Genomic DNA, 16450 nt, shown 5'->3' on the forward strand with positions numbered 1-16450 from the left:
CACGATTACGCACCTACAATAAAAACGTAAAATAAATAAATTGATAAATCGATAAAAGCTACTTTTCAGCGAAGAATCGAGCAGCACCTAAGTTCAAAAAGTTATGGACGGACAGGCCTGAGATGCGTAGATTGACGGTCCAGTTACATTTAAACGCAGGATGAAAATTTGTATTACGTTACGGAATAGATTATAAACGAACATGATAGAAACAATAACGAACTTTTCAAATTCGCCTCGGTCGTTTCATTCGGTAAATAAGGACAAACGACGGTTCGCGCGCGCGTTAGACCCGATTTACAGCCGCCGATCGACCGGGTGGGGACTACGCTATAAGAAGATAAATCACCGACGAGAACAACACAGTTTACGGTTGGATCGCCGAACAGAGCGGTGAAGACCTACCAGTCCGATCGTACCGAAGGATCGTCGCTTATTTTCGACTGCTTCAAAAATCACACACTATACAAGAACGAGGTATGTTGTCACTATTTCTACTTTAATTTCAAAAGCATAACCAGAGATAGGTGAAATTTCTAACTAACTAAACATTTCGATCAAAAGACAGACAGCTTTTAATTCGTTATCCGTTTCGATTACAAGTAACACTTTGGATTGGCAAATTTAATTATATTTCACCTCGATCGAATGAATGCTTCTTCGAATATGAATTTAATTAGACAAACGTTGCTAATTAACATACAACGTTTACATTCATAATTTGATATTGTAATGAAATTTCGCTGATCCATTACGGAACACATGTTTTTGGTACGTCCTCGAACCAGTCGATTCGAATCGTGGTTATATTTTGTGACCATCGAATTAACCCGATGCAATTACTTTTACGGCTCGTTTTCCGGTTTGTGAAACTTGATTCATCGCCTCCGCGCTTTCTGTACATTCACCTAACGCGTTATGTGCCGGAGATGTGTAAGAACATTCAGCGTAGACTGCTCTCTCCGACGACGGATACGTTTACGTGTGATAAGATTTTAGTGCTGGAATTTGATGTTTATGTATTGGAATATAAGAGCCGGTTATCTTGATTTTCTTCTAGATTCGTTAAACTTAATCTATCTCTGACCTAGACTTTATCAGTGACTTTGTAACTATTTTCGTCACCTTCGATATATCAGGTTCATTTCAACCAGACATTCGTGATGATTTGTTTCTCATTAAAACGTTATCTAAACAAGTGTTCGTTGAATTTTATTCGGATGCTTTAATAGATTAAGTTCAATTAAAAACATTGAAAAAATCACGTGATAACGCGAAATATATTAAATTTAAATATAATTTGAAGAAAAAATGGTTCAAGGTATAATTTTACAATGTTGTGATTTTATAATCGCTCGTTTCACCTAAATTAAAATAATTGGTTATTAATTGTTTCCTTTGTCGCTTGACTGATGTTATTTAGATATCATTCGAACCTAAGGGTCGAACACGTTAATTTGGTTGTTTGTAAAGGCTAATAAACAAATTAATTCAACACGATTAAATAACTACATGTATTAGTTTTCCGTTCGTGAGTGAAAGTAAGTGATGGCTTTATACATTGCGAACGTCGATATTGAATTTTATATCAATATAAAGTAAGATTTTATAGCTACAGCGATTTCTATAATAAACATACCATATTGACGAGCTTTGTAGGATACTTTGCCGGTCAGAAGCGAGTTAGACGAGGACGGCGTGCGACAGTAATTTGTTGACACCGTTCACTACTGAAACTTTTATCGCGGACTTTAATATTTGGAGGTATGGGTCAATTACGTTTCGCATTAAACTTTCATATCTGGTGGTACGGGGCAAGTAGACTCGTGGACCTTTCAGTTACATTCAGTAGATTTCGACGAGAACTTTTGATCAAATGTTTACATTGAGAATATCGATAAAAGATTTAAATTGAAACATCTTATAAACTGCCTGGATTGAGAATTTTCATGAAGTGTTTAAATTGGAAACTTCAAAGTGATTATAAAGTGGAAATTAATTCGAGATTGAAAAATATTGGCTCAGGTGTGTTTACACACTTTTAAGCCTTTCTATTCATGTTTATATTTCATTAAATCATATTGTAATGCTAGATTAACGGAGCACGATCATATGACATTCTAAATTTTACAATGCTTTCCAGAAATCGTTTATATTTTTTGCCAACCATTTATGCTGGCTTTTATCCATATAAAAAGACAAGCATATATTCAAATTCATTTTTGTTCAAGTTTCCTAATTAATTTTAATAAATCGACATCTCTAATTAAAACATTACTTCAGTAATAGAAAAATAAGAAATCTTCGTAAACCTAGTGTTAACAAATTTTGATCGGTGTAATCGTTGATTAAAAAATTTACAGACTTCGCGCACACGCAAGAGTTGGAGAGATTGAAAATCTAACTAATTAGATTAACTGATCGCGAACCGCCACCTGCTGTACCATACTTAATGATTTTCCGCGGACAGGACATTTTTTTGTCTCAGAAAACCCCTTCGTTGCTTCGTGACGCACTGAAACACAATTGTAACGGAACATTTTTTTGTTACTACACTAAAATCTCATACGCACAAATTTTTATACGATAAATGCACAGAAACCATCCCCACTACGGACCACTAGTACCAGCTACGGCTCCTTAATGTCCCCCCTGGTAATCAAAATCTAATTTCACTTTACACTTTACACATTACATTTTACACTTTTGTACTTTTGCACTTTTGCACTTTGCACTTTTTATATCTAAAGATCTTATTACAAGTTCGCAGCCATTAGCTACGATATTATTCGCGACGAAGGATTGTTCGTCACGAATAATATCGATTACCAGGTCTCACCACGTGGAGGTTGCTGCAACTGGAGACCCGGAGATAGAAGGAATCAAACTTCCTTCGATCTCCCTCTACATAGAGTATACATACATAGATGCATACTCTATGTGGAGTCGACGAGCTTAATACTAAGCACGAAACCGTGGAAATCAAAGAAAACAAAGTCCCTTTGATTTCCAAAGTCTAAGTCTAACTCTGCCAAATAATTATTTGTACTAAATGGAAGCTAAATGGAAATCGCGACACGACGCGACCATGAAACTAGACTTACTGAGTCAGTCCCGTTTCCTGTTGATGGATCTGGACTCGAGAGGAAGACAATCGACTCCTCCAAACCAGTCCTCCACACCCTGCACCCATCTGAGAGCCACGATAGAACCCAACTTGCACCCGTCTCACTGCGCTTTGGACTTACTGTACTGCGCCGGGAGCCTGAACTACACCAGACGGGATACATGGAGTAGAGAACCGATCCGGAGGAGCCGATTGTCTTCCTCTCGAATACAGATCCACCAGGAGGACGGCAACCGACCTTTCTGTCCACTTACACAATTAGTTACTTCACTTATCACATGAAGTAATAGTGACCGAAGTGAGGAACAAAGTTGCGAGTACGATATGGACTTACGAACAAACAAAAGAATTGAACAAATGATTAATAATTATTTGGTGAAGGACAGACACTCGTACATCCATGCCTTAAAGCTAACCAAACCAAACTAAGATACCCAAAACCAATACCAAGCTACGATAACTAAGGGAAACTACAAATAGGAAGGACGCGAGACGCGGACACGCGATCGCGAGATCCATATCGACCGATGGATCGTCGAAGCATGGGATCGCACCCCTCGTGTACCTATGTCGGTCGAGGGTCGTTTTTCGCTATCGAAGTAGAGAAGGGGAAGGGTGAACAACAACCACGTGACATGACGTGACGAGGCGATTCGAAGGGTCGTTGAATCCATCCACAAAAGAATTTACGAAACATTAATACCACAGCATAATCATATTCCCCATCATTGTTTAAATAATGAGTATTGTTAATAATTAGTTTAACTACTGTCAGATATTAATATTTAGTTGGTGCAATCACGGTTCCGAATAAGCATTTATCGAACACAGTAATCGTGAGAAATTTTTCTGTATCGTTCTATCTGTTAGCTGAAATAACTAAAAATTAATTTCTGACAATAGTTACAATAATTATTAACAATATTTGTTCAATTTGACATATTTATTCTGCTACTACTCACCCATTTCATTGGCTCACAGCATTTTTTACCATATAACGTGAGTTGAATTTCGGCTGTTCGAAAATAAAACATTTGTCTTCGCAACGGAAAGTATTTCTGCTCGTTACGAAGCAGCTGTTAAAGTAGCTAGATAGAGACGCGTTCATACGTTCAGCATAAGCAAACCTAGTTGGTAGGCTAGTTTTGCGGATCGGTGTGATCGATAATAGCGATCGCTGATGACGAATAGTTAGAATGTTGTCAGAAATCTATTCCGCGTAAACATTCTCAAGGGCTTTGTTTGTTGAAGGTTAACATGCCGGCCACGATCAGGAGCGTTCTCATAAGCGATCCCGTGGATGCGTCCTGCAGCGAACTGCTCGTTCGTTACGGTATACCAGTCACGGCCAAAAACAAGTTGTCGAAGGAGGAGCTAATCCAAGAGCTTCAGGTAAACAGATCTTTTTCTCTGCTGCTTCGTATAGGGACCGCAGCCGTAACCATATTTTTATTTATTATTTATTTAACTAGATTACACAAATAGTAACGAATGCAATAAATACTCTGCAGAGATGCATATCCATCTGTATGCAGTCTGGTACAAACTAAAAGTTATACTAAACTAAAATTAATTTTATTCGATACTGATTATTTCAGTATTGCAGTTGTATCTCTATGGAAATAATTGATCCTTATCGTGTAATACTTATTGTGAAACTCTTAAAATATTGTTTTATTTTTTCTTTATAGTCTTTGGTTTGAAATATTTTGAAATCAGTTGGCATGTATTGTATTATGTTATTGCTATATACTTATGATTTTTTTACCTATCTCTTTTTTAATTTTCGGCAGTTTAATAATTTTATTCCTAGTTATTACGGTGTTTTTTTCGTAGATGTATTTTAATTCTTTACAGTGGTAAGTGATTGCTTTCAAAATATATTTTGTATGTAGATCAAGAGGTATTAAACCTTTCTTCCTTAGTATATTTCCTGCAACAACTTTTTGTAATTGAAGAGTTCATTATGGAAGTTATACGCGAGTAATGTTTAAAAAATATTTTTTCCGTAAAAGGTTTCAGTGTCAACTAGGTAATATTTCCTTACAAACGTGTCGACTTATGTTCAATTGCTGAACAAAGTAAGAAAAATGACAGTTATGAAAATACTATAGATCTACAAATGGTCTTATGACATAGGAATAACACCAATATTTTAGAAAATCAAACGTCATCGTACACTGACCGATTCAAAATCTCATAGTTCAGTATATATGAAAACATTTATCTGTATTTACAATACATCCACTCGATGTTACGCATAGAATTTTTCTTTGCAAACACTGTCAACTTCAGTTTTCGTATTAACACATAGTTTTTGGTAGAAGTGAAATATTAGCTTCTTAATTATTTATTTAAAATCAATGCAATGCCAAAAAATGTTCTGTTATCTATCATTTAAGTGCAATATCGTTTATCTTAAATTATTTGTTTCTGAAAGCTCTTTGTCGTTCTTGCTTACGTATCAAATATGCATACACCGACTTAAACTCTCTGTAGAATGACGATTAAAAATGCAATGTGGACGTTGCCGTTAATCGCGCCTCGAGGCAACCTCTGTATAATAAATGGTTTACCTAAAAATTCATCGAAAATTTACGGCGAAATGTACTTTCTCGGAAACTACCTGTTTCCATTAAAGAACAACTTTTAGATCTTTTCGTAAAGCTATTCTCATCGTCAAGCTGTAGAAGAAAGCATTCTTTGGAGATTGTTTGCAAGAAAAATATAAACGTTAGTAATTCCCGATTTTAATATAAAGTTATGAAGCATATCCTCTAAACTTCAGCAATTTTTTATGTCGAAAGTATGCATACAGTCTGTTTGCAAGGCCTGCTGAAATATGGTCTACTAAAGAAACATCGGTTATTGGCATAATAAAAATTTCGCTTGCATTTCACTGCGGGCCAGAACGATTTCTAACAAATTTTCATTCCATAAGAATGCGACGAATGCTCGTACTAAAAAAAAACGTATTGCAAATCGAAAATTTTCGAGATGAGGACCTTTAAGAAGAAAAATATCGAAATGGAGTAAGAGAATAGATAGTTTCTTGATAAGTAAAAAAAATAGTATCATATTTTTAGTCGATTCTAATAAGAGCTTCTGTAAGCAATTACAATTTCAAGATATTGTCTTAATTACTTTTGAAGATATTAGTTTCGCAACGTCAATGCACGTGACAATATTACAAGAATTTATCTAGTTTATTGAGAAATATAGTATTAGTAGAATTGAAGAAAATCTAAAATTGTACGTGCAAACTGTTAATGTTGTTGAAGAAATTACAATGTTTACTGTTTCTTTACGATGATATAGATATTTTAGTACGGATGTCTGAATTCGATCTATTTACACTTTTGCTATCATTTAATATATGTATATTAAACATATATTCAGGGCTACATGAATTGTAGTATTTTTTTGAAAGCGTAAACTGGGAATAAACCTATAAAAGATGCTTATGTGTTACTTTTAAGGAAGTCATTTATTAGTATTGCAACTGCAATTTCTCTTTAAATGTAGCTATTGAATTTGTTTCGCATAAATCGATATTTTAAGATCATTTTGTGAATAAAAGATATAAATAATGTCATTGAAAATTCAATACATTTAAATATCTTTCATTTTCTTACGTAAATATTACGAGACATACTTAACGTTCTTCCATTGCGTCTGTTAAACATTTCCCTCCTCTTCCTTCTGATTTTCGTCATATTTATCATCACGTTGTTTAATTGTTCGGCACACAGTTCAGTTTTCATGAACAGACGACTGCACTTGGTGCAAACAATAGTATGCTTAATTGGTCTAATAAGCACGTGTAATATACAGAGTATTCTTATCTGAATGGGTGAAGAAACAATCATTGTTTTGTGTCCTTTTGTTGTGGAAAATGACTCGAAGAAAACAATTATGATGCACTAGACGTTGAAAAATTAAACAATGCGACAGAACACGTTGCTAAACGTGTAACAAAATATCCACAATGGTAACATTTATAATTCCCCCTCTAAAAAACGGAATATACAAAGAATGATCTAAAAATATAAAATAAAGTATGAAATAAGTACACTTAAAATTTATATGGAACAATTAAATTTGAAAATTAAGAAAAAAATTATTCAACCAACAAAATGTAATTAACATTTTTCAGTATTTTTATTTTGAAATTAGCAATTTAAAAGTTATGGAAATTACTATTAAACGACCAAAAACTATTACATTATATATAGTGAATCACAAAATTAATCGCTCAGTCGAAAATGTAAGAAAGCGAATAAAATAATGAGACAACATAAAACATTTTTTAATTGCTTTATTTGGAAATATACAGCTTATGATTCAATATAACGGAATCATGCAAGAAATTCTCTTTAGAAGTCTGAAAATAAACATTTCTTGTTGAATTGCCATGTAAGGTCAGTATAAGAAAATAAAATATTCGTTAAGCATCGATTTCCATTTACAGTACTGTGCAAAGGTCTTAGATTATCATGTGAAGCTTGCATAATGGTTAAATAAATCTATGTTAATGAAATAAATGTAATGTATATTTTTTATTATATAGAATTATTATTAATAGAATTGTAAACATTTATTTAAAAGATTTTAAAGAGAATGAAACATTGAAAGTTATGAATTGGCCACCTAAAAGAACTGACTGAAATATTATTGAACATGTCTGGTATTATTTGAACAGACCTCGAAGATAAAGAGAGTCAAGAAATGCAGATGAACTGTTTGAAGTGTTACGAATCGAATGGCAAAATATTCTGAGTGAAATAATTAAAAAAACCATATGAATATTGTTTAAGAAGAGTCGACACTGGCGCGAAGATAAAAGGAGTACTAAATATTTAATTCTTCTTTGAATTTATGTTCCATTTATTAATGTTTGGCAATACACTGTATAATAATATTGGTAAAATAAAATACATAAGATAAATTTGCGCTTTTTCTTTAGCGATAGAAATGTGAAGAATGGAATACACCGTAAATGGCCTACGACGTTAGCACGGTACTATATATCACCTCGTTTGAATAAATCTCTATTACGGGCAGAAAAATGTGACAGAATTTTGGTATAATGTTATACTTTGTAATGAAAATAAATTTAATAACTGGAGCTTCAACACTCAATAAATAGTTCAGAGAAAATCGATCACATAGTTAATGCCAAAGAATTTGGGTAGTACAGTTAAACAGAGGAGTATTTATGTAATAATGGAGATGCATGAATTAACAAGATACAGGCAAACTACACTTTTCCAGCAACGATGAACAAGATAATATATATTTGAAAAATTTGCAACTTTTTTCATGATTCCGTTATATCGAACTGCAAAAACTATGTATTTCTAAATAAAAAAAAATTACAAAACATTATTCTATTTGTTTTTCTTACATTTTCAAGTGAACGAATAATTTTGTGACTCACTGTATAATTAGAAAGGAATTAGTTTGAATTATTTTTCAGTGGTAGTTTCATTCCGATATTTTGTATGGCTCGTAAGTTATACAAAAATGTGAGTAAAATCTTCTGCGGGCTTTGAGCCGTCGAGAGATCAGGAAAGATTCCAATTCAGATGAAATTTCGCAACAGACCGATGACGTGACCGAGTGGCCTCCCACAACAATACTCCTGCGATGTCTCGATCCCGGCTTTAACTCTCACTCCACTCTCACTCCTCTCCCTTCTATCGTGCAGTTAATTACTTCCATTCGAACAGTCTATCCGGTTCGATCCAGTTCTGTCGGCAAACGCGAATACCGGTTAAGACCGCGGGTCGTTGTACTTATCAGCCGGTCTGTCGTTGTATCTCATTTCTACTTACATGCGCGTGCGGGCATGTATCGCCCACTAGAGCAGCTCGGGGTCCCGTACAATCCAACACGGAAAAATTCCGCTTCGAAAAGAGTGGAGCAAGCTGACCAAAGTCAGACCAAAGTAGAACAGTGAAACAAAGTAATTAGATTCCATAGCCCAAAAGCTAGTGAAATACATTTTTAAGAAAATGGGATTGTTCCAAAGTAAGACATACAAATTTAACATAAAATTGCGGTGCTTAAAGTTGCATAAAGAATACAAATTTAATATAATAAAAACATTCTACGTATTTCACTAGAAAAATATATGATGATTCCATAAAAAAAAATTCTAGTCGATTGATTGAAAATTGGCGAGGCTAGAGTGCCCACCGATTTTAAAAATGCTGTTTCGAGTAAAACGTGTTTAAAGTTCCTTTACGCTGATGCGTATCTCTACTTCTAATGCTCAAAACTTACACTTTCGATATCGAGTTCTAATTAACGGCATATCATTTCCGTATATACAGGATGTTCCAAAAATGTGGGGGTCCTTGAAAGGGGTGGTTCGGGAGGTGATTTGAAACTTTTTCCTTAGCGAAAATGTTATCCGAGGCTTCGTTAAGGAGATATTAACAGAAAAGCCAGTCCAATCAGAGCGCGAGTATGCCGGTGGAGCGCGACCTATACTACTGCGGCCGTGTAGCGCGTAGCCTATACTACTGCGGGCGCTCCACATTACCTTTAAGAAACACTTTACAACTTACATAGATTGTTACTTACACTCTACATCCATAGACTAAAAGTGAAAAACGAATTTAGAAATCAAATTATATTGAAGAAAAGACGCGACGAAATACTTTCATAAATCAGCAATATTGAAATCAACGCGTTACTCGCTACTGCTCAATAATTAAGGGGGGAGGGTCAAGTAAAACTCAAAATTTTGACCTTTTTTTTTTGGTTAGAAAATTAGTTTACAATCTGAAGAATGTGCTCCGACCATTTCAGCTAAAACTTCGAAGTCTAAATGTACCTACAGAGTCATTAAAGTGATGCGCTCCGAACGGTACACGGACTATTTTTAGATCCAGAAACTTTAAACGCATTTTTCTCAAAACACAAAATTTCGCGTGCCGTGCAATGTAGCTTAGAGATTTCTCAGCCGATTGCCATGAAACTTGACACAAAATATTCCTTAAACTATTCTCCTTTGCATCAACCTAAAGGTTTTTGTAAAAATTGAAATAAACAATGTTTTTAATTATTTTTTTTTTATAACAAAATTTTTTTAACGTGGCGTGAAATTTTAACTTACTATATTGTTACAATATTGTGAAAATATAGTGTTACTATATTTTAACGAAAAATTGGTGGATTTTTTATTTCAAATAATTAGAGTGGTCTGTGTAAATAAATATATATTACGCACTCTTCAAAAATAATTCGCGAAAAAGCGGTTGTTTACTTGAACCTCCCCCTTTAATGAATGAACATAGTTCTAGTGTAAAGTTCCAGTATAAAGTATTAAATGATTAAAAATAATGGGAATGGAGTAATGTTCGAACTCATTTTCGTCAGGAAAATTTCGCCAACTCGTTAATAATACTCCGATGAAGATAGAATGACAAATCAAAATTTTTAATTTCCATTAACGGATGAGTTATCCGCGCGTTTATCTGTCTCTGTTGCGCCGTGCGTTGATAATCCAACGCTAGCTCGTTGCTACTCCATCTCGTTCATTCTTGGTAAATCCCATCGGCTATCCTTGTTCAGCTTGCACGTGGGATGCTCGACTTCAACCCGAGATAGAAAGGTCATTAGCAACGAACAGTTGCTACATAACTGACAATTTTGTATCTATTAATTTCTTTTCTTTTAAACTTGAAAGATATGTTTGTTTATTTAACCTTTTGTATGATAACTTTTAATATAAAACTATATCATAGTAAACTTAAAATAATATTAAAATACTATTCAGAATGCATTTGTTATTAGAATAAATTACGTCACGTAAGGTTCAAGAGCATAATATTTTGAGGTGTTGATCACTGTATGAATGGAAAGATATATGGTAATCTGTATGTATTAGTATGTAGGGAAAGAATCAACAAGTGTTCACCGTAATGGTTACATATACAGAGTGTTTCGTTTAAGTAGGGGTGGTTAAATATCTCATGAAGAGATGAAGTTACCAACAAACTGTGTTCACAAAAGTTATTTAGTTTAAATGGACAAATTATGCGGAGTAAATAATTTTGATGTAAGTGAAGAGATAGCGAAGATATAACAAAGAAGTTAATTCTTTTAAATGGAATCTTATACATGTTGATACATAATGTGATAGCATTTGTTTAGATAAATTCATTGACCTATAATAAAAAATCCTTTATTGTTATATGAAGCCCTCAATTGGAATTTGAAATCAATAGATTGAATGCAGTTGAATAAGGACAGTTCATCCTCTTTCCTTCATTAAAATTAAATCTATTGATTTCAAACTCCAATTAATGGCTTTATATTAAAATAAAGAACCTTTTATTATAGATAGATGAATTTGTCTAAACAAATACTATCATATTATGGGTACAAATATATAAAGTTCCATTTAAGAAAATTAACTTGTATGTTAAATCTCCATCACCACTTCACTTACAACAAAATTATTTACTCTGTATGATTTGTCTCTTTGAATCAAATAACTTTTATAAAATCATTTTTTTGATAGCTTCATCCCCTCATGAAGTATTTAATCATTCTGATTTCAACGCTCATTCAAATTGCTCATATCTTTAAGAATTTTTTATATTTTTGGATGAAAATTTTTGTGTTATATCTCCAAGCATATATCTCTCGAATAGAGGAACCCTGATTATAAAATATATCAACCGAGTATAGAAACAATTTCGTGAAGTGCTTTTTTTCAACCTCGCAAGTGCCCCTCACCTCTTAAGTTGTAAAGTTCGACTTCTGCCCGTACACACAAGGTTCTTTCTTACTCAGAAATCCAATAACACACTCTGTTATTTGTCTGTAACAGAATCACGATGCTCTGATCGTTCGATCCGAAACGAAAGTGACCAGCGATGTGTTCGCCAGTTGCCCAAATCTTCGCGTGGTGGGTCGTGCTGGAACTGGAGTCGACAACATCGACCTTCAAGCTGCCACGCGGAAGGGAGTCATCGTCCTCAAGTAAGTTCGCGTTTTTCAATTATTCAAATGACTATTGGGAACGATTTTTGTGCTCCCACTATCGATACTTCTTAAGAGATAATTTTCTAAAATAAAATTACCAATTTAAAATATTTTTTCTAAAGTGGAATCTAAAATTAATACGAAAATTACGAAGTCAGTCAATGTGACAATCATGTATTTGCGTAAAACTTGAAACTTCTTAAAATCGCTCGATTATTAACATTGAATGTATTATAAAATTTGGGAACAACTATTTGTAACAGAGAATCAATTTGATTGATAAATTAGTTTGTTCATCCTCTCTCTATTTACAAAGATACAGTTATATGTATGATAAATACGCGTTGACCATGGTAGTTTTAGTGTTAAGATCGAAACATTGATAGATTAGAAATCTATTATAATTTTCTATTATCACTCGAAGAGATAGTTGTCGAAAAATGTATCGAGAACTCAAACGTTTACCATACCGAATCATTTTTCAGTACTCCCGGTGGAAATAGTATCAGCGCTTGCGAATTAACCTGTGCGCTTATTTCCGCCTTGGCACGGAATGTGGCTCAGGCAGCTCGGGCGCTGAAAGAAGGACGATGGGACAGAAAACTATATTCCGGTTTCGAGCTGTCTGGCAAAACGCTGGCCGTTTTAGGCATGGGCCGCATCGGACGCGAAGTAGCCAGAAGAATGCAGGCGTTTGGAATGCGCGTGATCGCTTTTGATCCGATATTGACTCCCGCTGAGGCTGTCAAGCTCGACGTTGAAAAACTATCTTTGGACGAGATATGGCCGCAGGCGGATTACATCACTGTGCACACTCCGCTTATTCCTCAAACGAGAAGTAAGCGATTTTATCAATTTTATTAGTTGAACTATAAATTTCTTTTTTCAATTCTCTTAGACTAGTGGTGAGTCAGTTCTAAAGTAAAGTAAAGCAAGTTGGATAAAAATATAGTGGACAAATATTGAAAAATTGTTTAGTTGAATCAAATAAACTTGTAGAGTATATTAGTATAGAAAGTAGTTCTATACAGAGATGAAAACTTTTATTATACTACTCTTTTATTATACAACTCTTTTATTATACTACTAGCTATACCTCGCGGTTTCACCCGCGTGAAATACTATTCTTATTTTATATTACATACTTACATGTTAAATTTGAAATTTCGAGTTACATTTACGGAAATAAGGCAACTTTAAAGCAAAATAATTGTATTAATGAGCATATTAAGACCAAGTATGAAGTAAATCCGACCACGAACAAAATGTGTCCTATATAAACGTTGCAACCCCTTTTCACTCCTTCAGGGGGTTTCTTCAGATTCTTTTGCTTCTATTAACTTTCGACGTCACTACAATTGTTCACAATAAAGGTCTAGTTGCGCTCTGCGGTTTTACCCTCGTGGAATACTATTTATTTTATGTCGTTTGCATTCGACTAACAGTTCAGTCAGTGACTGTCTTTTGTTTTCCGTAACACAAATGTTTCAATCAATATTTCTGATTCTTTATTTACAAATATTGAGATTTCGTACTGAAACCTTATTTTTATCAAAATAAAATATTGCCTATGTCCTTCCTCGGGATGCAATCTATCTCCTTGCCAAATTTTATCAAGAACTGTTCAGTGGTTTAGGCGTGAAAACGTAACAGACAGACAGACAGACAGACAGAGTTACTTTTGCATTTATAATATTAGTATGGATAACATTCGATAACATAATCCATACTATACAATTCTATAGTATAATCTGTACTATATTACAGAATTCTATATTAATAATAATTTGGGATATCCTAATTAGATAACAATTACTAATCATACTAGTTAGTCAACTTCTTATCTCTGCATAGTACGACGACAGCAAACATTTTACATTTTACGTTAAAATAAAATGGCGACCTTTCGAATCTGAAGAAACGATATTCACACGTTTGAGATCGTATTGATATCAATACCAGTGTGTCATTTGACTTCTGAGGACGCTGGCTGCAATTTTAGGAAAACGTGAGGATATCTTATCCAAAGAATATGTCTTGCTAAATATTCTTACTAAGTACTTTGATATCGACTTGTTCGAGTATCACCCATTTCTAATTGTATCAATTCTCATCAGTGCTTACTCTTGGGTTGATTGTTGCAGATCTGATCAACTCCACAACTTTGGCGAAATGTAAGAAAGGAGTACGCATCGTGAACGTGGCCCGTGGCGGTATCGTGGACGAGGAAGCACTTCTAAATTCGCTCAAATTAGGTCATTGCGGTGGTGCAGCTTTGGACGTGTTTGTCCAAGAACCACCTACAAATCCTACCACCTTGGAACTGATCGCGCATCCCAAAGTCGTCGCTACTCCTCATCTCGGTATAACAAAAATACAATAAAATTTGCCAAAAATAACGTGATTGATGAGTAATTTCACACCAAATCGAACACTATTTTTAGAATAACCACTGTTCAATCATTTAGCTTATGAACATTGTAAATAATTTTGTAACATTAATCTAAGGTTGCAATGCTTGTATAAGATGTTTACACATTTATCTTCTTAAGCTTTTATTTCTATTCTTTTTTTATTTTTTACTTCAACATTGATCTCGTCCTGTATTTACATGATTATGTTATCTCCTACTCATAATATTATTTTGTAGAAACATAATGTATGCTGAAAAATACCGGTAATTGATATCGATGTGATCATGCTAGAAGAACGTACCCATGCATACTGTTACATTCATAGGAAACAAAAAAAACATTGTACAAAAATTATTATCTCTTTTTAACGTCATTTGGAAAACGAAAGAACCCTTAAATTAGTGCACTTAAGTTAGCTGAATGGTCGTACAAATAACAATTCTCAAAACTACAAATTACAGTTCGTACGACTTTCTAGCATACTCTTGATATGTGGTAAATGCCGATAAAAAGCACTTAAAATTCATAACCGATGAATTTGTTCTATTATTATTATTACATCCAGATTTCAGCAAATTCTACAATATTACTCTAGAACTTGACAAATTTGCCATCGGGTAACCCAGAGTTTTTAATATCGACAATTGTCTCGTGTATGTCGCAGGAGCAAGTACCGCCGAGGCTCAGGAACGGGTAGCCCTCGAGATAGCTCAGCAATTTGTAGCATTTGCGGGGAAATCATCCGAGTATGCAGTTACGGGGATCGTAAACGCTCCAATTCTAACAGCTGCTATGACGGACGAGAACACCCCGTGGATAGAGTTGTCGAAGAGGCTCGGCCAGTTGGCTGCGCGTTTGACCAAGGAAAAGACGAACGTTGTTGTGCGCAGTCAAACGATTGGAAATGGAATGCAAGAAAAGACATTCGTCCACACCGCCGTTCTGGTTGGAATCCTGTCCAGCCAAAACAAAAACGGCTTGAACTTGATCAACGCACCGACGTTGGCTCGAGAGGTAGGCGTTGATGTTCAAGGTAGCCACGCCGAGTTTGACGGCAAAGCGATTCTCGTACAAGTGGCAGACCATCGAATCAAAGGTAAAGAGGCCTTCGAAGTTTGTTTCTTTCGATATTCTTTTTCTCTTGATTCTTATAGATTTGTTAATTTGTTTATTCAGGAACCGTCCGCGATAACGAGCTCCTGCTGCTCTCGTTGGATGACGCGGTGTTCGCTAATGGAATATCTTTAAGAGATCATGTTTCTTTGTATCGAGCAAACGGCATCCAAGACCTCGCACAAATCGTCAATACATTCTCGAAGAAAGGCATCAATATTAGCAACTTGAATGCCAATGGTAGCTGGACAATTATACAAACCAATCAAGAGGTTTTCGTGAACGTCGACGGCATCCAGAGTTTTTAATTAATATCGACAATTTCCGAATATCGCTGCCAAGAAAATAACACGGCCCTTTTGTGGCTCAAAAATGAGCTATATATGGTATATATGTATATTCCCTTCCTTTTTTTCTCTATACTGATTTTAACATGTACATGTGTAGAAAAGATATTCAGTATTTCAAAACTCGATGCAAGCTGTCGAGTAACGATGATTATTTTTAGTAACAATGTATCAGTAGCGCGTCGTTCGCCTCTATTCGCAGATTTTTTATTTATTATTTGACTCGAATAGAGTCAGGGAAAAAATAATCAACGTATCATCGTCGTTGAAACACTCATCCTACATCGCATATAATGAAAACCTTCTTTATAAATTTTACATACGTATATACGTATAGAAAATAAAGTATAGAAAATATATGTATGTATATAAGTATTTATACTTTTGTATTGTTAGCATTCGATAATAAAATATTATGTCATGAAATCACTGGTATTCTTTGTATC

General features: G+C 34.5%; 1 protein-coding gene across 1 annotated transcript; it reads left to right on the forward strand.

Annotated features, from left to right (window-relative positions):
* The first annotated feature begins 320 nt into the window (after positions 1 to 320).
* LOC128878288 (hydroxypyruvate reductase) lies at positions 321 to 16430 on the forward strand. The gene is made up of 7 exons (XM_054126374.1): positions 321 to 477; positions 4379 to 4519; positions 11976 to 12127; positions 12616 to 12968; positions 14275 to 14493; positions 15209 to 15640; positions 15721 to 16430. The coding sequence occupies exons 2-7, from the start codon at positions 4385 to 4387 to the stop codon at positions 15963 to 15965; spliced, it is 1536 nt and encodes a 511-aa protein (XP_053982349.1). The 5' UTR covers positions 321 to 477; positions 4379 to 4384; the 3' UTR covers positions 15966 to 16430.
* Positions 16431 to 16450: the final 20 nt, after the last annotated feature.

Source organism: Hylaeus volcanicus, chromosome 6 (genome assembly GCF_026283585.1).
Source record: "Hylaeus volcanicus isolate JK05 chromosome 6, UHH_iyHylVolc1.0_haploid, whole genome shotgun sequence".
Taxonomy (NCBI): domain Eukaryota; kingdom Metazoa; phylum Arthropoda; class Insecta; order Hymenoptera; family Colletidae; genus Hylaeus; species Hylaeus volcanicus.

Excerpts from the sequence above, each read along its gene's own strand:
- LOC128878288 (XM_054126374.1), top strand. The coding sequence starts at position 4,385 with ATGCCGGCCACGATCAGGAGCGTTCTCATAAGCGATCCCGTGGATGCG. Across the intron at positions 12,128-12,615 it reads AAGGGAGTCATCGTCCTCAA|TACTCCCGGTGGAAATAGTA; the intron begins GTAAGTTCGCGT and ends ATCATTTTTCAG. Across the intron at positions 15,641-15,720 it reads GGCAGACCATCGAATCAAAG|GAACCGTCCGCGATAACGAG; the intron begins GTAAAGAGGCCT and ends TTGTTTATTCAG.